The sequence below is a fragment of the Arvicola amphibius genome, chromosome 4, assembly GCF_903992535.2.
Source record: "Arvicola amphibius chromosome 4, mArvAmp1.2, whole genome shotgun sequence".
Taxonomy (NCBI): domain Eukaryota; kingdom Metazoa; phylum Chordata; class Mammalia; order Rodentia; family Cricetidae; genus Arvicola; species Arvicola amphibius.
Genome location: NC_052050.1, coordinates 24140224 through 24161343, shown reverse-complemented (window position 1 = coordinate 24161343; position 21120 = coordinate 24140224). Strand labels below are relative to the sequence as shown.

The 21120-nt window shown below is 54.8% G+C and overlaps 1 protein-coding gene across 2 annotated transcripts in view; it reads left to right on the top strand.

The window, feature by feature from the left end:
• The window catches only part of Arhgap23 (Rho GTPase activating protein 23), an 80149-nt gene that overhangs the window by 21835 nt on the left and 37194 nt on the right, over positions 1–21120 (top strand). Inside the window, exons 1-11 of one of the 2 annotated variants that reach the window (XM_038326033.1) lie at positions 4333–4462; positions 7936–8097; positions 10581–10626; positions 12398–12493; positions 12668–12746; positions 12848–12902; positions 15590–16748; positions 18033–18188; positions 18400–18511; positions 18632–18689; positions 19511–19654. In XM_038326033.1, coding sequence (XP_038181961.1) covers positions 12427–12493; positions 12668–12746; positions 12848–12902; positions 15590–16748; positions 18033–18188; positions 18400–18511; positions 18632–18689; positions 19511–19654 — 1830 coding nt within the window. In that variant the 5' untranslated portion in view covers positions 4333–4462; positions 7936–8097; positions 10581–10626; positions 12398–12426. Of the gene's footprint in view, positions 1–4332; positions 4463–7935; positions 8098–10580; positions 10627–12397; positions 12494–12667; positions 12747–12847; positions 12903–15589; positions 16749–18032; positions 18189–18399; positions 18512–18631; positions 18690–19510; positions 19655–21120 lie in introns of those variants that run through there. The other variant, XM_038326032.1, reaches the window with a different exon arrangement.

Sequence of the window (21120 nt, the reverse complement as noted above, 5' to 3'; positions counted from 1 at the left end):
TGAAGCTGGGAACTGGGATGCAAGCAGGGCTAAAGGGTGGAGGAGGCCCTGGAGGCACTGCCCTGGAGGGAGGAGACCAGGCCAGTGGGCCGGCATTGTTTTTCACGTGTGCACACGCCTAGGAGAGCCCCGACTGTGGATTTGTCGTTGTCTGTGAGGTTGTGGGTGGCTTTGGATCTGTGTATGGTGGTGTGATCGACCAGTTGGATGATTCTATGGAGGTGGGGGCCCTTGTTGGTCACCTGCAGTTTGGGACCTAAGGTCTGGGAGGAGGCGCTGAGCAAGCAAAGGAAGGAAGAGCAGGCGGGGCTGACCTTGAGCCCTGTCCCAGGCTTCCTGAGTTGAGTAGCAGGCTCCACAACGCTATCAGCTTCCCTCCTTCTGTCCCTGACCCTTGGGCTGCCCGACAGCTCTCCTCCCTTTCCCTGGTTCCTGGTGACCAGGCTTAGACTATGCAGGCTTCCTTTCCTCTGCTCTTGAACCCCCCTCCCCAAGGGCTAGCTTGGGAGCCCATCACTGCCCCTCTCAGAAGTCCAGCCCCTCCCCCCATGTCACGTAAGGAGCCTCCTTTGTGTGTGAGGATTACCTGACCCGAGGCAGTGAGAGCAGCTGGCTGGGCCTAAGTCTGCTGCTGCGGGACCCTGGAGGCTTCAAGAGCTGGGAGACATTCCTGATGGAACTGCCCTGCTGGCAGGGACTCTGTGTGCCTTAAGCTTCCAAGGGATCTCACGCTGGCCCTTGGCACTACTCTGGGTGGGGTAGTTGAATGGATAGCCCAGAGGTAGCATAGAGGGATCTGGGGGTGGGGTCAGACCCTGGACTACAGCTCTGGTGACACAAGAGTGAGGCCTTCTCTTTCTCTATCCTCGCCCTCTTGAGTATCATTATAATTAAAAAATGGCAAAGGGTGGGGGTAGGAGGTTGGCATGGTGATAGTTGGAAGGCAGAGGCAGGTGGATCTCTGTGAATTCAACACTAGCTTACTGTACAAAAATGAGTTCCAAGCCAGTTAGGGCCACACATTGAGACCTTGTCTCAAAAAAAGTGTGTGTGGGGGGTGAGAGCTGTAGAGATGGCTCAGTGACCAAGAGCAGATTCTCTTTAGCAAGAGAACTTGAGTTTGGTTCCTAACACCCGTGTGGATGGCTTACAACCGTCTGTATTCAGCTCCAGGGGAGCCAGTGCCCTCTCCAGTCCTCTGGGGATCTGTACTCAGGTGCACGCACATGTGCGCACACACACACATAATTAAAAAATAACAAAAATATTTTTTTTTAAAAAAAAAAATGAGAGCCAGGTATGATGATGGTGCACATCTGTAATCCCAGTACTTTGAAAGGTGAAGGCAGAGACTCAGGAGTTCAAGGTCACCCTCAGCTACACGGCGAGTTCAAGGCCAGCCTTGAAATCCTGTCTCCAAACCAAAGAACAAAATAAAGTATTAAGAACTCTGTTTGAGCCAGGAGTGGTTATAAATGCCTGTAATCCGAACATTCTGGAGGCTGAGGCAGAGGAATTACTGTGAGTTCAAGGCCAGCCTGGTCTGTATTCAGAGTTCTATGCTAACAGAGCCACAAAGCAATATCCTGTCCCCCACCCCCAAAAAAAGCCATCATGGGTATGTAGCACTTAGAGGACCACAATTAGAAGTACTTTTTAGAATTCTGGGTGCCCTTCCTTAGGGGGGCTGTCCTGAACCCCGGGGCACGGACCCTTAGGAAGATAAGTGGAATAGATTTTGCCAGCTGAGCCACTTAGGGGGCTGGGAGGGGCTGGCCCGTGCGTGATTCCGGCAGTGGGGGAGGAAGCGGGCAGGGTGTGTGGGGAGGACACACTGGGCAGGAAGGCTTGGAATAGAATCTCAGCAACGCCTGGTATTTCCCAGGCTTGCCCCTCCCCCTTGGGCTCTGGGGCCCACCCCACATTCCTTTCCCAGAGGAAACCGGAGGGAGCTGGCTCCCCAGGCCTAGCAGATCATTTCTAGCTGTGGCCCACCTTTGAGGCACTACTGTGTGCACTACAAGTGCCCTGCCCCCTTCTCTCTGTGTCTCTCCACTGAGGCAGCCTTCTCCACATCTACCAGGTTAAAAGACAGAAGTGGACGCTGGAGATTCTGGTCTCTTTCCAGGTCTGTGTAAGACTGGACAGTGTCACATCCTCTGCCCTCCCTATAGCTCTCAGGCCCCTCCAAGTCTCAATCAAACACTCATTATTGGTCAGCCAGGAGAGGCCCATGGGGTGGAAGAATGAAGAATCTCTTTGCTTAAACGTAAGACCTCTGCTTGCAGCATGACAGAAAAGTGCTAGCCACACAGATCTGAGATCTAGACTCCAACCCTCCAGGTCTATGTAGAAGCCACAGCGTGGGTTGCAATGGCCGACATTGGAGATTTTCCTGACCTCCTAGGGAAGTAGCTTGTGTGCCCTCATCAACACATAAATAAAAAAGGAAAAAAGCCTGGAATAGGTGGCAAAAGCAGAGACGGGCAGATCGGTGCTATCCTGGTCTATATCTCAAGTTCCAGAACAGTTATGTAAGGTGGCCCTTAGGCAGCTGGGAAGACTTAGTGAGGGGGCCTGATGGAGTCAAGGACATCTTTGTGTCTGCCCTCTATTTTGGCTTCAGAGTCTAAGTGGATGAGGACATCTTGGTGGGGTGACCACCTGGTCTAGGAAGGTATGGCCCTTGGGAGGAAGTCACAAGGGGGGCAGAGCAGGACTTGGTGGGATGCAGAATTCTTGATTTTCTAGTCACCCAGTGGGAGAAATGCAGACTCAGTCCCACTGTCCCTGACTGGTCCCTTCCTGCTCTCCCGGAGTCCTGACTCAGCTCACGGCAGCCTGGCTCTTCCCGTTGGGCTTCCGCAGGGTGGAGGTGGGGGTCCAGCTCCCGCATGGGCCCCACAAGCAGCAAACAGGAAACAGAAGAACAAACCCATTCCCTGGCTGACCTGGTCCCTCCACCCTGGGCCTCACCCTCACCCTTCCTCTTGTGTTCTTCCTTCCCTCCATCCTGCCAACCCACTCCCTCCCTCTGTGGTCCTCTTCTGTGCCCTCCTGGAGCTACTCTCACATTGACGGCCTTCCTGGCAAGTGAGGACAGTGACTGGCCAAATGAGTGCTTGAAAGTAACCCAGCCCTGTGGCTCTCCCTCTTAGATGGGCTCTGGGCTTGTGTCCCCTTTTGCCGGGCACTTCCCTCTCTGTGCATAGCCTATCCTATCATGGTGGTAGTCGTGACAGATGCCTTCAGGAACTCGGGGTATGAGTGATAATGGAGAATACATACCACTCAGGGCAATTGCCTGCCCTGCCTCTGCTGGGGGAAAGGATGGGACCTGGAGAGCCAGAAAAGGGGAGAGGGGGTGTCTGGAATCAGCCAGCTTCCTGTCCCACTCACATTCTGGAGGGGGCAGAGGGAGAGTGGACAGCTTGGAGCCTCCTCTCAGCTTGGTGACACCTGGTTCATGGGCAAGGGTCCTGGGGAAAAGGAGTGAACAAGCTTCCTTTGGGAGATTGGAGTGAGGTCTCTGTAGCCTGAGGGCTCTGGGCTGGCTGTACGTGTCCCACTTGAAGAGCACAGTGTCCTGAGGCAAGCACATCTGAGCGGTGTCCTTGTCGCCAGCCTTGTATGTGGTTCAGTGGGCATCTCTGTGGGGTCTGAAAGGGTCTGGCATACCTTCAGGGGCTGTGCTTGTATGTGTTCCCCATAGGGATGTTTGCCTGGAAGGATGTCCAAAGGTGTAATAACCACACTGAGGGGCTCTGAGTACAGTGTATCTCCGGGGGACAAGTGGAGAGGGTGCAGTGAGGCACACAGCTAGTACATGTTTCTGCAGGAATGTGAAGCCAATGGGCCCATAATGTGATCGCCCGACATTGTGAGTACTTGTGTTTGCATGGTGTGGTCGGTGTGTGCTGTGCCTGAGCAGAGACCGCTGGAAGCCTCTGGCGTGGGGCGGAGGGTGGGCTGGCGCGGCGCCGGGGCCGCCCCCGAGGGGGAGGCGTCTTTCCCAGCGACTTGCCGGCGTGTCCCAGCCGGGTTCTGGCGGGCGCCTTCACCCGGGCGGCGCGGGAGGCGCGGCCCCACTCCAGCAGTCCTGCCGCCGTCCGCGCGGGCCGGCCGCCCCCTCGGGGCCTCTGGGCCTCGAGCCCGCGGCTCTGGGGGGCGGACTGGGACTCCTGGGTTCCGCCTGCCGCGCGGCGGTCCGAGGACGTCCCCCGCGGGGCGCCGAGCCGCGGAGTCCCGTACTGCGCGTCCCGCTCCAGAAGCCAGGCCCGGTGCGCGCTGGGGCCACGACGGTGGACGCAGCGCCGTGTGGCGCGTGGAGCGTGCGGGCGTCGGGGGCTGGCGCTGGGAGCGCGCCGTCGGTGTGGACTGCAGCGCCCCTGAGCCGCGCTGCCTCTGGCTGCCCTGTCTGAGCCACAGCGACCGCCGAGCACTCGGGCTGCGTCCGGCCAGGGTGAGGAACAGCTTTGGAGCCGGGCGGGAGCTGGATGTCAAAGACTGTGGGTCTAGGGTTACCCACTTTCGAGCTGAGAGCATCTTGCATTCCCAGACGACATCCTTGCAAGTGGTGTGTGTGTGTGTGTGTGTGTGTGTGTGTGTGTGTGTATGAGCAGGTGAGAGTCAGGGTGAGGTGGCAGCGTTTGCGTGGGAGCTTTCCCAAGGGCTCTGAATGGAACCTGGAGTCTGGGTAATAGCACCTGTGGACTCAGCCCTCCTAGTTAACAGACTGTGGAAGGATGGAAAGGGGGCTGATGACTGGAGGAGTCGCTGGCTAGCATATCTAGGAATCTAGGCTAGTAGAGACCCAGTGAGAGCTAGGCACTGGGTCACTAACCCGAACAGTGGGCGCCACTCTGTTCTCTTATCTTTTTTCCTATCAGCAGGGATGCTGACACAGAGGCAATAATGGTTTCTTAGTGGCCAGAGGAAGTTGAGGTGGCAGAATGGCCCCCCAGCAAGCATTGGGTGATTCCCAGGGCCGGCAGTTGCCCGGCTGGGGGCAGTGTTTCTGATGTTCCGGGATCTGCCGGGCTGGTAGGCGTGAGTCACAGTGGGCGCCATGCCCAGTCTCAATACAGTGTTCTCTGCTATGACCTCTTTATTCTGGGGTGGGATGAGGGGGTGTCATACAGATGTAGCCAATCCATCGAGTGTCCCCTTCTGCCTGATGTGTTCCCTGGGCTGTTTGCCCTTCTTTAACCACAGCTGATGTTTCTGGATGTCTCTTTGTTTTCAGACAAGAGGCTGAGAGTGTTTACAAATAGATTCCAGTCAGGAGGGCTTAATTAGCCATGCCTGTGGCACCTCTCTGTCCTGTCTGTGTGCCTGTGTCAGGGAGCAGAGGAGCACTTCACTGCCACTGCCCTCTAGTTCTCAATGCTGGTCTGTTTCTGTACCTTACACCTCTCCCGCCCTCAAGAGGAGAGCTAGACTCAGTGTTGTCCCAGGTCATAGGGGAGGAGCAGAAACCTGCATGTAAGGTTAGCGTGAGGCTAAGTCTGAAAGAGCTTCCCACAGGGGAGCAGCCAGCCCTGACTGCATCTGTGGAGTCTCCTCTGATAGGGATGTGGTGGTGGTGGTGGGGTGACTGACATTCTCAAGAGACTAATTGAATTGGAAGGAGTGGGAGACAGGACCTGGAAAGAAGAGAGCGATTGGAGAGGCCTAGATATGTGAGAAGGGGGAGCTGTTGTGCTGGGGTGACGAGAGACCAGTGGGAGGAAGGCATACCCACTGTCCTGGATTACAAGCAGGTCCCCTCAGGGAGTGGCACCCCCAGGCAGCTGGCAGCTCTAGGCAGGATGTGTGTGTAGGGGGAGGGGAGGGAAACATGTGGAGACCTGTCCCAGCCGCTTCTCATCACTGGGGCAGCTGGTGGCTTAAACCTTAATCCAGGGCACCAGCAAAACAATGGGCCCTGCAAACACCCTCAGCTCTGAGCCTGGGTGGGAGTGCAAAGGAGGGCAGCCCACAGTAGTGGGGGAGCAGGGGTTTCTGTGGGAGAGGCACTGGGGACCCATGAGATCATCTTTCCATATCAGGGAAATCAGGGAGGGGTGTGTTGGAAGCTCAAGGAATTTCCATGAATGTTCTTCAGGTTCCGTGGACCCCATGAATGTGAATGTAGGGCCCTGGAAGAGGCCAGGGTGTAACCACAGGGGAAGGAACTGAGGGGACACCATTGGGTCCCTGCTAAGGACTGGGACCAGGAGTAGTCTAGGTCTTGCTTGGACCCTTCTGGGGATGGAGAGTTCAGGACCTAACCTGATTTTTTTCAGGCTATGGAATGTCTCCTTTTCTGGGCCCTTATTTCGCTGATTTGTGTCCTCCACCTGGCTCTGTTCCCCGAGACTACAGTCTGCAAACCTATTGTATCTGTCTCGTTTTCCTTTTATTTATTGAGATTCGAGACTCTGCTCTCTCCCCTAAACCTGCTGGATGGCAGCTAAGCCTCCTGGCTGTGCACCATCACGAGCTCTCCCTCTATAGACCGGGGGTGGACAGTTTCTCAGATGGGTCTCTTAGCTAGCAGAAGGGCAGCTTCCTGAGGGCAGAGGCAAGTGCTAGCTAGCTCAGGCTCCCCAGCGGCTGTGGGGATTTGGGGCTTTGTTGAAGGCTTCTTGCTTTTCTTACGGCCTGTCCCCCTGGGATCCATCTTTTCTGTCAGCCTCTCTGCATATGATTCATCTCATACTTGTTACTGCTGTTTATCTCAGTGTCTAGAGATATTCAAGACAGTCTTCTCTCTCCGTCACCCCTTGCCTCCTGCCCCAGATGTGGTCCTAGATGGGCCCTCTCAGCTCTTTTCTTTGGATGACCTACCCTGTCGTCTAGGGGAATCCCAAGCATTCTGGCAGGATGGACGGAGGGCGGTATCTCCCATCGGCCTTCCTGGTGAACCAGCCTGGCCTTTGGGCTGAGCTTTGCAACCTCAGCAAGTCCCTTTAATGGCCTGATGTCCAGTTGGGGCTTTTGATTCCATGCTGTTGGAGAGTGCATGTGTGTGCCAGTGTATGCAGACATGTGGCTGTCTCTGCGCTGTGTGGATACAAGACTGGTTTACATACCTGTGCCCTACCAGTGTGCCTGCATGGTGCCTACACATGGTTCTGTGAGTCTGCCCATGTGCACATCTGCTATTTTTACTTTTATCATTTATTTATTTGTTTGTTTGTTTATTTATTATTATTTTTTGGACGGAGTTTCTCTATGAAGCCTTGGCTGTCCTGGAACTCACTCTGTAGATGAGGCTGGCCTTGAACTCAGAGATCTACCTGCTTCTGCCTCCTGAGTGCTGGGGTTACAGGCATGTGCTACCACTGTCTGGCTTATGTGTACATATTTTTTTTTTTTTTTTTTGGTTTTTCGAGACAGGGTTTCTCTGTGGCTTTGGAGCCTGTCCTGGAACTAGCTCTTGTAGACCACGCTGGTCTCGAACTCACAGAGATCCGCCTGCCTCTGCCTCCCAAGTGCTGGGATTAAAGGTGTGCGCCACCACCGCCCGGCTTATGTGTACATATTTGTTGGTGTTCCTGTGTTGTGTTATGTTTTGTTCTGTCTACATAAGTTGTGTGTGTGAGTGTATTCATGCATGTCAATGTATGTGTGGGGATGTGCAAGTTGTACGCACAGCTTCCTGTGCAGAAAAAGTGTGTGTGCAGTGCCTGGCACACAGTAAGTGTGTCCTGGCTCAATTTCCAGGAGGAGACTGAGGGAAAGCTCAGAGGGAGGAAGCTGTCAGGCTTCAAAGAGTGAGAGAGGAGGGGAACAGTGAAGGGGTCAGGACCCCCAAGGCACCTGGGCCCTTGCGGCTGTAGATGTAGGTGATCCTGTCAGGCCCTAGGCTCTGGGCAGCTGGCGGCGGGTACAGAGCCATGAGCGTAGGCTACACGAAGCTCATTCATCTGTTTCCCTTTGCTCCTGCAGCTTCCACTGGGCCCACGAGATGGGTGCTCTTCTGGACGCCCCCTCCCCTGGCAGGGGCCGAGGACACTGCTGCTGCGCAAAAATCTCCAGGATGGCTTTGGTTTCACCCTGCGTCACTTCATTGTGTACCCACCCGAGTCAGCTGTGCACTGCAGCCTGAAGGTACGTCAGCTTGCCAGTGCCTGGCCACTGTGTGGGAGGAGGGAGCTCCATGGGAGAGAGAAGCTAGTTGGACTATCAGCTACCTGTCAGAGGAGTCCCGGCAGGGGTCCGGCCTGGCTCCTTCAGACCCACAGTAAGAGGGGAGCTTTAAGGAGGCAGTACTCAGTATTCGCTGAGCCTATGACTCTTGCTCCATGACTGTGGACAAATTCCCTAACTTTTCTGGACTGGGTCTTTCCAGAGGGTGCAGAGGTGAGAAGTCAGTATGTGCAGAGCTGCATGTGTGTGTGTGATACTCAGACACACATACAGACACACACACACACACACACACACACACACACACACACACACACACACACACACATTATCTGGAAAGGGAATGATCATTTTGGGCAATGGGCTCCTTGTTCACTTGTCCACTAGTTCTTGACCTGGGTCATCTCTTCAGGGAACCCCCCCCCTTATTTGCTGGAAGGAGTCCTGGGGGAGGGGTCCAAGGGCCCCCGGGTCTTAGTCCTAACTCAGTCCTTTGTGGTTGTGGATTGAGGGCCGTCGCACCGCTCTGTGACTCAGTTTCTCCTGAAGGCTGCTTTGCCTTGACCCCTGAGAGCTTTTCAATCCCTAATACAGATGCCTCAGACTCTGAATCACAGAGCCAGAACTTCTCACAAGGCCACCACCTGGAGAGAAAGTCCCTGAAAGCAAAGGGTGTGGAAGACAGGAAGGTCGCTAGGCAGCAGTGGGGCTCCCAACCTCCCTTCCTGCAGAGGAAACAAATTTCTAGTAGAGTCCATGAACCCCTCTCTCTCCTTCCCCCAGGGTTGGATCAACCTACACAACTGCTGGGGGATTATTGCTTGGGTACCTTGACCCCACCTGCCACACAACCAAAGCATTAGGTTTCCCTGTATGTCTCTGCACCTATGTATGCCTGCTTGCATCGGTGTGTGTAGTGTCTGCAGGCTGTGGTGTGTGTATATGTCTGTCACATGCTGTGTGGCTTTCACATGTATATGAATCTTTGATACTAGGATCATCTTTTTTTTTTTTTTTTTTTTTATATATATTTATTTATTTATTATGGATACAATATTCTGTCTGTGTGTATGCCTGCTGGCCAGAAGAGGGCAGCAGACCTCATTACAGATGGTTGTGAGCCACCATGTGGTTGCTGGGAATTGAACTCAGGACCTTTGGAAGAGCAGGCAATGCTCTTAACCCTCTGAGCCATCTCTCCAGCCCCGATCATCTCTGTCATTTGTCATGTCATGTCATGTCATTGGCTATGCCTAAGCCTTGGGTGTCCGAGGGCACCAGCCCTTTCACTCCTGGAACCCCTGGTTTTACCCTTCCTTCTCTCTAGCTCCTGCCACCTTCTCTTAGGACACTGGAGGAGTGGCAGTGACAGAGGCTGTGCTCTTGCGTGCTGGGCTCGTTTTCTCATGGGTCACTGGCCAACTCTGGGGCAAGACAAGCCAGGATTGCTCCCTCCCTTTCCAGAACCTGCCCTGGACTGAGAGATGTTCTCATCCTGAGGCAGTAGGAGGGAGCCTGCAGTGAGCTTAGCCGTCCATATGCACCTGTTTGCTTCTGCCACCCGCTGTCCATGCTGTCAGTGCCCACCAGTGGGCATGCACCTCCCACGGGAAATCCAGCAGCACCCAGCAACCTTCCTGGTGCACCTTGACCTGACTGGGCTGCTAGTGAGTCCTGAGTTTGGGTCCTGGTTCTGCTGCTGAATGGCTGGACAATGTAACCCTGAATGTCCTGTTAACTCAGGTGTAACACCCACTGGCTCAGCCTGTCTCTGTTCTTCTGGTTCTTCTCCAATAACTAGTACCCTCACCAGATGGACCCCTGGCCCTCCTAGCAGCTCCCCCTCACCCCTGTAGGTAGCTTCAAGAATCCTGCGCCTTGCCTGACACCCACTTCTTATTAAAGAACCTTTCCTGGCCGCTTTTTCTTTCCTTTCAGACCAGAATGGCTTAGTCTGACTTCGCCACTTGCTGGTGTTGGCTCAGGATATCCAGCCCTAAGTGTGCACCCCTCCCCCTTGCTAATCGGACCTCCCAGCACATTCTCTGAGAGAGATAGCCCTGTTTACACTCGCCAGGCTACTTATCTTTGTCCTCCTGAGTCCTCTGCATGTGTGTTGGGGACCTCCTCCCTTGGGTTACAAGGGACCTTCTCCCTAGGGGAAGAGGGCATGAATCCCTGGTAAATTGAATGTTCTTGGAAGCCTGGGATGCTAGTGTGGTGGGATTGGCATGTCTGAGAATAGGATGTATATATTTACTGGACATTTGTTCTGAGCTGGACTCTGACAACTCTCTAGTTTTCTTGCTGTTGGCTGGTTGGAAGGAGACAAGGGTTAGAGTGGGGATCTCAGCAGGCTGCTGCTGCTGCTGCTGCTGCTGCTGCTGCTGCTGCTGCTGCTGGGGGCTGAACAGGTGCCACACCCATCTCTCTGTTCCCCGCAGGAGGAAGAGAATGGAGGCCGAGGCCGAGGAAGAGGAGGAGGAGGAGGTAAGGGGTGGAGCCAGGGTGGGGCAAGGCTTCAGTTTCTCTCCGGCTCCTGTGGGCCCCACCCTCTTGTTGTCCACACCTCTAGTCTTTCTCCTCTTGGTTCCTGGCTAGGCTAGCTCCAGGCATCTCCTCCTCACGCTCTTCTCCTCCCCATTTCCCCCTCTCACGGTTGTCTTCCCATGGGCCTGTCCCTCCCACAGCCATCTGATACTGAGTACTCTGAGTGACAGATCCCCATCTGGTTCCACCCTCCCTCTACTTTCTCCCAGAACAAAGTCTAGGTTAAGGCTGCAGGATCTGCGCATCAGGGTTGGGGTATACTGAGCATGGGTTCATCTTGTGGGTGGAGACAGTGGACAGTGAGGTCCCGAAAGGAATAGTGGGACCCTAAGGCATGTCTTCAATGTGAGCCTGACTCTCCTTACTGTTACCTTTGCTATCTTTTTGTTTGTTTGTTTTTTGAATCAGGGTTTTTCTGTGTAGCCTTGGCTGTTCTGGACTCACTCTGGTAGACCAGGCTGGCCTTGAATTCAGAGAGATTGGTCTGCCTCTGCCTCCCAATTGTTGGGATTAAAAGAGTGTGCACCACCGCCTGACCCACCTTTGCTATCTTAAGAGTCCTTTGCTGGCTCTCGAGCTCCCCAAGTGTTAAAGCAGACCTTCCCAGACAGGCAGCTCTCCTGCCCTGCCTCTGTCTGTGGGCACTGTGGGGACATGATCCTCCTGAGTCACCATGCCACTGGAGGAGAAGGAGCCCACTGTCCTAGCACAGGTTCCAGTAACAGAGTCTTGTTGGCACATGATGGAGTTAGTATCCATCCTGTGCTCATCTCAGCATCCCAGGGTTCTCATACTTCTGCCTGGAGCCCTTGACCCAGGAGAAGGAAGAAGAGTGGAAGAATATTGGGTTTCTCTCTGGTCCTGTGATGCGTCCTCTCTCCATATATGTGAGGTCTTGTCAAGCTTGTACCTTTTTTAAAAAATTTAAATTTAAAAAAATCAAGTGCATTTAAAAGAGTATTTTATGTTTGTATGTGCCTGTGTATATGTCTCTTTGTGCACCATGTATGTGCAGGAGCCCACGTATGTTAGACGAGGGCACCAGATGCCCTGGAACATGAGTCACAGGCAGTTGTGAGCTGCCACGTGTGTGCTGGGAACCAAGCCCAGACCCCACACCAGAGCAGCCCATGCTCTTACCCTCTGACCCACCTCTCCAGTCCAGATTAGGGCCTCTTTTTGAGGATTACCAGTGTGTGTGCTCGGGATAATGCTGGAGTACGCATGTACCGTGCCTAGTGTGTGGAGACCAGAGGATGACTTGGTGGCATTAGCTCTCTGCTTCCACCTTTATATGGGCTTCAGGGACTGAATTCAGACCACGCAGATGCCTTTCCCCAAGCTATCTTGTCAGCCCATAGGGGCCTCCTGTATGGTGCCCTTCCCTGTGTCTTATGCATTGTTTGTGACATCTTTGTGACAGAGAACTCTGGAAGGGCAAGGGCTGTGTGTACATATTGTGTAGCTTGGCTTCTAGTACGGAACAGGGGCTCAGCTCATGGCTGTGGGCAGCTCTTTATGTGTCCTTGGTGGTGTCCTTCTCCTGTTGTGGTACCTTGTGTGGCTGTGGGCATAGGTCCTGTGGAAGCGCGGTCATTGCATGCTTGTGTCTCTGTGTGATCATCCTCTGAGTGTGTCCCCTGTATGTGTAGCTATACATGGGTGTGGCCTTCAGCAGCCACGCCCAGCTAACCTGGCTGATGCCCACCAGGACCCTCCCCTCGGCACCGCCTGGAGCCCATGGACACCATCTTTGTGAAGAATGTGAAGGATGGTGGCCCCGCCCATAGGGCAGGGCTTCGTACAGGTAAGCCTGCCCACTCCTCTGGGGCTCCCTCCCTTTCCTTCTCACTGGGTTGGGGTTCTTGAACCCAGATGCCAAGGAAGTTCCTCTCCTCTCACTGCCATTCATGCTTGGTCCAGGGGCAGCCTCCACGCCCTGCTTTGGACTCTGACATGTGGTCCCACTCCTTGTCCCTAGGAGACCGGCTGGTGAAGGTGAATGGGGAGAGCGTCATTGGGAAGACATACTCCCAAGTCATAGGTCTGATCCAGAACAGGTGAGCAGCCGACCTTCTTCCTTCCCCAATCTGGGCCCTGCAACTGGATCCCTCTCCCCCAGACCCTGCTGCCTCTGGGCTGACTCTCTCTGTCTCTGCAGTGATGACACCCTGGAGCTCTCTATCATGCCCAAGGATGAGGACATCCTCCAGCTGGTGAGTCCTCTGTCTGCATGGAGGGCCCCAGTGGGAGAAAAGAGAGGAAATAGCCTGACGTTGCTCAACTGGGGTTTTCAGGCCCATCCCTGGGCTGGGGCCGCTTGTTGCTTCACTCAGGTCTGCTCTGTGCTAGGGAGACAGGAGGTGCTGGCCTTGGTAGGCAGGATTCCTGCCAGGATATCTGAAAGGGTGGCTCAGCGGGCCCTGCCAGCCTGGCATGTTCTTGTTTGCTCCTGTGAGAGGTGCCTGCTCCCTGTACCCCCTGCCCACTTGGCCTGAGGGCGCACAGCTCTGTAGATGTGCATACCAAAGAGCGCTCTTCAGCACACCCCGCAGTCACAGACACTGACTACAGATCGGGACACTCATCCCTAGCTGTATGACTCCGCTCCATATAAGACACACACGCATTGCAAGCTCAGAAGAACAGACCCTCTGTCTGTTTCAATATCACTGTGGTTTCCCCTTCGTGCCAGTGTACCACAATGCCTGTATAGCACACAGCAAGATCTCACAGCAGTCTGACTTGCACCTTGGGCTTGTAACACAAACGCCGCACACATCTGGATTCTGAGGTGCTGTGATGTAGACACACACTGGCGTGTTATTGCAGTGCTGCCCGCAGCTGCCTCAGCATGCGGCAGCCCCTCTCAGGTACCTGTGCTTAGTGATATTGCAGGATCCTAAGTTCAGGCCCACGGGGATCTAAACTCTGAACCCATCACCCCCAGCGCCTCAGCACGCTCAGAACATGGTGTGGAGGATGCCACACATGTATTGTATGAAACAAACCCAAAGCCCTGGAACACTCCCTCCCCTTTGCCTTGTGCCCTGTTCTCAGTCTCCTGAATCCTACCCAGATGCCAGCTTGCTTGCTCCTTAGGTCACTGCCCCTCAGAGGATGGCTGAAGGCCAAGCCCCGGAGGCTCGTAGCTGCTGTGCTGGCTTTGGCTGTGGCTGTGTCACTGTAATGACAGGGCCACACTTGGCATGTTGCCTCCCTGGGAACCTCCATTCCTGACCTCAAATGTCCCATTGGTCTTCCTGGAGATGAAGAGGAAAGACTGGAGGGGATGGCTCACCCCAGGTCTTAAAGAGTTTGCCTGTATGCCAGACTTGAGGCAAGGCCACTATGAAAGAGTAGCAGGACATGACCCTGGGGTACCCTGGCTCAGTCCAGTCCTTAGGTCAAAGGGGTGGCAAGGGCAGCAGCTTTGAATTCTGCCAGACCTAAACCCAAGTGGGCTGCCAGCCCCAGATGTCAACATCTGGGAGCTTCCACTACCCTGCCATCTCCAGGCAGCCGGAGGGTGGGGCCCAGGCATTCCTGTGGTTGGGAGCCAAGGCTGGAGGCCAATCGGGCGGCGGCAGTTGCTGACGCCACCACCGACGCGGCAAGTCCCCTCCACACCCATCCTCCCTCCTCCTACCGCCAGGCAGCCGACAGAGAGCCGGGTGGTGGAGAGGGGGAGCTTCAGGGAGGGCTGAGTGAGGGGACTGAGGGACCCAAACCAACAGGGCAGGGGCTGTGGTGGGAGGCAGTGGGGTAGCAGGCACGGGTTGGCGGCATGCTGCCTCCGCCACCGTGATGCTGGGAGCTCCGGGAGCCAGCGGGATGGCAGGAGGGAGAGGTATGTGTTGCTGGCCCAGTATGCCAGGCTGGAGGGGCCGAGTGTTCGGGGGTGTGGTTAGCTGGTCCTTGTCACATGATGTTTGTGTTTGGGACTGGAGGGGTAGATATTTGTGTATCTCATTGTGTGTGTTGTGTGTGTGTCAGGGTGTGTATCTTGTTGTCTGTCTGTGATGTGGTGTAGTATGTGTGTGTGTCTGGTTCACCCTCCCACCCTTTGCTTCTACATCCTGAGACAGCCCCCTCAGCTCATCTAGCGCTGGGCTGGGTCAGGGACACAAGACTGCTGTCCCTGGGGGGCTGCCTCCTTTTTTGGCTGAGCCTGGGCGCCAGCCCTGTCACTCCCCAGCAATGCAGCGTCAGCTTTAGCAGCCAGTGCCAAATTCCAGGCCTAGGGGTGGCCCGAGGTGGCCCAAGGCCCCTTAGTCAGTCCAGCCCCTTCTCTAAGCTCGCTTCTGGGGAGCAAGAGATGGTTATGTTCTTCACCCCAAGGCTCAAGCCCTGGGCCCCGGTTTACACCACCCTATATTGAAGGGGCAGTGGGCTCTTCCAGCCTCTGCCCACCCTCAGACCACCCCTCCTTGGACACACCCCTTAGCCAGCTTTCTACTGTTTTCTTCCACCTTGGCAGTTTTCTGTCCATTTCCCCAGCACTCCAGAGGCTGTGGGCATCGCTGGGCATAAAGGATCAGTAGGCGGTAGAGGACAGGATGGGGGAGGACCCTAGCGAGCAGATGTTGGAATGTTTGTGGCTAAAGGCTGTCCTTGTTATAAGTCTTAGAGAAATCTATTTCTTGAAAGAGGGAGAGAGAGAGAGAGAGAGAGAGAGAGAGAGAGAGAGAGAGAGAGAGAGAGAGAGAGAGAGAGAGAGAGAGATTCTTATTTCTTTGTCCTTCCTCAGGACTCTCCCTGGAGCATACCCTCATCTACTCAGGATGCCCTTACTTAATCGTCTCCCTTCCATTCCCTGCTGAGGACTTTGGTATTTTAGGGCTGTCTCATTTCTCTTCTGAGTCCAGTCTGGTCATGCTTCTATGCCTCTGTTTCCGGCCAGGCCTACTCCCAGGATGCCTACCTGAAGGGCAACGAGCCGTATTCTGGAGAGGCCCGCAGCATCCCAGAACCACCTCCACTCTGCTACCCACGGAAGACCTATGCCCCGCCAGCCCGGGCCTCTGCCTGGGCCACTATGGTGCCTGAGCCTGTCTCAGCACTGCCCACAGATCCCCGGAGTCCTGCTGCCTGGAGTGACCCAGGGGCCTGTGTCCCATCTGCCACCCGTGCCCACCTGGACAACTCTTTATTGGGGATGAGCCAGCCCCGCCCAAGCCCTGGTGCCTTTCCCCACCTCCCTTCAGAGTCCCGGACGCCCCGTGCCTTCCCAGAGCCCGGCAGCCGGGTGCTTCCCAGCAGACTGGAGTGCCAGCAGGCTCTGTCACACTGGCTGTCAAATCAAATACCCCGCAGGGCGGGGGAGAGACGGTGCCCAGCCATGCCACCACGGGCCCGCAGTGCCTCCCAGGACCGGCTGGAGGATGTGACTACCCACCACCCATGGCCCTGCTCCACCTCCCAGGATGCCTTGAGCCAGCTGGGCCAGGAGGGTTGGCACCGAGCTCGCTCAGACGATTACCTGAGCCGGGCTACCCGCTCTGCTGAAGCACTGGGGCCAGGAGCACTGGTGTCACCTCGCCTTGAACGCTGTGGTTGGGCTCCCCAGCGTCCATCTGCCCGCACCTCTGCTTGTCCTTCTCGGGACCTGTCAGGGCCCCAGGCCCCTCCTTCATCTGGCCTGCAGGGTCTGGATGACATCGGGTACATTGGGTATCGGAGCTATAGCCCATCATTCCAGCGCCGGACTGGTCTCCTGCATGCGCTTTCCTTCCGGGACTCACCTTTTGGAGGACTTCCCTCCTTCAACTTGGCCCAATCTCCTGCATCATTCCCACCGGAGGCCTCTGAACCACCTAGAGTCGTCCGACCAGAACCTAGCACCCGAACCCTGGAGCCTCCTGCAGAGGATCACCGTGACGAGGTGATCCTGAGGCAGAAACCGCCAACGGGTCGCAAGGTCCAGCTGACCCCTGCAAGGCAGATGAACCTTGGATTTGGTGATGAGTCCCCAGAGCCAGAGGCCAGAGGGGAACGCCCAGGCAGGAAAGTGGCCCCTTTGGCCACTACAGAAGACTCTCTGGCTTCTATCCCCTTCATTGGTGAGTGGTGTTCCGAGCAGCTGGCTAAGGATCCCCGTCTCTGTCCTTTTGTGTCCCCACTACCTGTCTACTGTGCCCGTGACTGGGCTGTGTGCCGATAGGATCATCTGGGTTTGTCCATTCTTCTCCCACTTCCATTCATCTTCCCATCCAGCTTTTCTTTCCTCCCTCCCTTCCTCCTCCCTTTATCGATCCTTCCTCTTTCCTTTCTGCCTTCCCTTGTTCATTCATTCATCATTCTTAACTTTCCTCTTTCCTTCCTTCCTCCTCTTCTTCCTTCCACCCTTTGTGTCTTTCATTCTTTGTTTTTCCCACTTGTCCTACATTCCTCCAACAAATACGTCAGGCACTGTGCGAGGCTTCTGACTTCCCTGGGGGAGTGGATGGGCAGACAGAAAGTACATGGACAGGCTCTGTGGATGGGGAAGGGCTCTGTGGCCTAAATGGGTGTGGTCAGCACTGGGAATATTGAAAAAAAAAAAAACTCGGTTAAGAAGGATTCAAGGTAGATGGAGGAAGAGTGTTCAGAGAGGAAGATGGAACCGTACAGAGCCTGCAGAGAGAGGCAGAATGCCCTTCCAGGCCATGTGGTCCTTTCCCGTCCAGAGCCAAGCTTGGATTTCACCCGAAGAACAGAGGAGGCTGTGGTGGCTGCCTGTAGAGTGGGAGAGGGAAAAGGCAGTGAGGCAAGGGTGATCCCCTCTCTCTGGCTTGGGAGTGCAGGAAGAATAGGAAAAGGGTTAGGGCTGTGAAGATGCAGGCTGGGCTGGGCTGGGGGCTTTAGAGAAAGCCTGGAGTGTAAGATGGTGATGTTGGGCCTAAGACCTGGGACTGAGTTTGGAGCTGAGCAGGCCTGGGAATTGAGGAAGAAGTTCAAACAGGATGGTGTGAAGCCATCAGCAGCCTGCAGTGGGGATACAACCCTGTTTCAGTAAATTCCAGCCGAGCCACTGTCAGGTGCTCCCGTCTACACGGAAGACATAAGGCTTGTCCCCAGCCACCAGTCTGCTAGAGTGCTGTCTGTGTTTTAGGGACCCGCTCCAAAGGGGGTGGCTCAGCCCCACTCCTCAGTGCCCTTGATGCAACGGGAGGCTCAGCCCCTGTTAAGAGGATGTACTCCCCTGCCACATTCTGGTGGGCGAGGCCCCGTGGGGAGTGGGCATGTTGCCAGAAATGCCCTAGTGAGGAGGAGCTGAAGGGTTTGCAGCTTGTTTGCCAAAGCCTGATGAGACTGGGGTATCGAAGCAGCCTGTGCCCTTCACACCTTCCTCCCTCTGCTGGCAGATGAGCCCACCAGCCCCAGCATTGACCTCCAAGCCAAGCATGTCCCTGCCTCTGCGGTGGTCTCCAGTGCTATGAACTCAGCCCCTGTCCTGGGCACTAGCCCATCCTCACCAACCTTCACCTTTGCCCTCAGCCGCCATTACTCCCAGGACTGCAGTGAGTATCTCTACCCTGTGCCAGCCCCTCCCCTGCTGCCTGGTCCCTGTGGGTCTTCTGCCCACTGTTGGTTTGCTTCCAGGTGGTTTTTGCTTCTTCTGGGACCCCATGGGAGATCCCACTCCTGACCCCGACCAGAAGGGAGGGCTCCTAGGGTAGCTCCCAACCTGCTTCTTGCTAATCCTGAGGCCTTGTATGGGCACCTTTTCAGGCAGCATCAAGGCGGGCCGCCGCTCCTCCTACCTTCTGGCCATCACCACAGAGCGTTCCAAGTCCTGTGATGACGGACTTAACACCTTCCGGGATGAGGGCCGAGTGCTCCGGTGAGGCCCTGTCTGTCTGGGGTGGAGTAGTTTCTGCTCTCTTAGGTTGGGCCATGGGTTCAGGTGGGTGATGAGGACGAAGGCCACTCACAGCCCTCATCTTGGGTCTTTGCTTCCCAGGCGCCTTCCCAACCGGGTACCCAGCCTACGGATGCTGCGGAGCTTCTTCACTGATGGGGTAAGCCAGCAAAATGTGTGGGCATTTGAGCCAGTGCTCTTAACCATGGAGCTGTCTCTCCAGCCCTTGGTCTTCTTAGGACAGGGTCTTGGTAGACCTTGAAGACAGGGTTTGAGTCCAGACTGGCCTCCAGCTTGTGACCTAGCCTCAGCCTCCTGAGTGCTAGGAACCCTGTGCCACAGTTATGCTTCTGCAGGGCCCCCTGAGACTTGCTCTGAACCACACCCCCACAGCTGCTGCTTCCTGTCCGTCTCTCTGTGCACTTTTCTCGCATGCATCATGCACATGTCTTTTAGCACCTTAAAGACACGGCCATGGCCGTCTGGCTCCTCGTTATCATTTCCTCAGCTTACTGAACTCTCCCTGGATGTGCCAGCTGTAAGGCTGGATTCCTATTGACACCATCACTTCCTATTTAACTCCTGGTGGGCTTGACTACCTGTTCCATCACTACTTTGGTCTTTGTTGATGTTCCCACTTCCCCTGTTTACTTAACTCCTTATTGCCACAATTGCTTCCCCTGTTTCCTCAATTCCTTCAAAGCTGTAAAACTGAGGGAAGGCCCGGGTTGGCTTTTCCAGCGTGGGGAGGCAAGCATTCTGCTGGCAGAACAGACCCTTTCCTCCTTCCTGGCTTCTTCATGAGGTCTCATGACCTCAACACAAATGGTCCATAGAGGACAAACAAGGCCCATGAGGTCACACAGTACATCAGAGTACAGCACAAATGCCAGGCCTGTGTAGCCCGTGTAGTCCATGGGGTTCCTGAGATGCCGGTACTATGGGAGCCACCCTAAATTGCCTTCTGCTTTCTCCCTACAGTCTCTAGATAGCTGGGGCACCTCTGAAGATGCTGATGCCCCCTCTAAGCGACACTCAACCTCTGACCTCTCAGATGCGACCTTCAGTGACATCAGGAGAGAAGGCTGGTTGTATTATAAGCAGATCCTCACCAAGAAGGGGAAGGTAAGATGGCCTAGGGAAGGAGAGCCAGGCTGGATGGAAGGTGGCTCTGACAGGACTGTCCAGGTTCTCTTATACCTGCCCTGAAGCCTCTGGAGTCAGAGAGGCACTCCTGACTGAGGAAGCAAGCTGTGTTGGAATCCTGACCAAAACATTTTTCAGTGACCCTGAATGGCCATCAGGGCTTATGGTAAAGGAGCAAGACCAGGGTAATGCTGAGGTCCAAGAAGGAAGCAGAAGTCAATTTTTTCATGGCCCTTTGAGGTCTTCAGGATGCATGCAGACTTAGCTTAAGGGCAACTGAAACCCTTGGCAGTGTTAGAGCTTTCAGATGCTCATGTGTCTTCCTGAGGTGAGTTAGTGAGGGATTGCCAGGAGTAAGAAGACCGATTAGAAGCCACCACAGGATCCAGGTGAGAGCCGAGGGCCTGTGGGAGTGGGGGAGAAGGTGGGCAGGGGGTTCAAATGGGATCTGAAAAGAAGGTGGGGCCCTGATCTGCCAGGCCTGAACTTAAGTCCCAGGCTGGGGGCCCTGGGCTGGGGAGTGGGAGGAAAAGGAGACAGGGTGGTTCAGACCAACTTGGTCCTGCTTCTTGATGTCATGGCCTGTTTCTCTGCGGCCCTCTCCCTTGTGCTTGTGACTCTGTCCGTAAGGCGAGCTGACTAATGCCTTTCCTAACTGGCTGCTAGGCATTGAAAGACATGATCTGAACAAAGGGTGTATTATACTAGGCAAGGTGAGATGGTCTGCAATCTAAGCTGTTTGGGAGGCTGAGACAGGAGGATGGAGAGTTCATGACTTTTTAGGCTACAGAGTGAGTTCAATGCCAGCCTGGGCAACTTATTAAAATTCTGTCTTAAAATAAAATGTGCCCGGGCTGTGGTGGTGCACGCGTTTAATCCCAGCACGTGGGAGGCAAAGGCAGGTGGATTTCTGAGTTTGAGGCCAGTCTGGTCTGCAGATTAAGTTTCAGAACATTCAAGGCTACACAGAGAAACCCTGCCTCTAAAAACAAAAAATTAAATAAGTAAATAAATTTTGAAACAAAGGCTGGGAATATAGATTATTGGTAGAATGTTTGCCTAACAGGCATTAGGGCATGGTTTTAAGCCTTAGTCACACCACACACACACACACACACACACACACACACACACACACACACACACACACACAGTGTTTCTTATGGGCTGTGCTTACAGAACTCTTTCCTGACCTATGGAAGGGCCTGGGCTCCATTCCTATCATTGCAGATAGAGTCAGGGGAAAGAGGGGCTGGAGTTATCAGAGCTTGACACTTGGGGCTCTTGTTCTTCTGCCTTACTGCCATTACAGGCATCCTACGATATTTAGGGGGGATGACTCCAGAAGCTCCCATGGGTACCAGACATCCATGGAGGCTCAAGTCCCTTATATAAAGCAAATTAGTATCGGCATGCAGCTGATGCAATCCTCCTATACTCTGTAA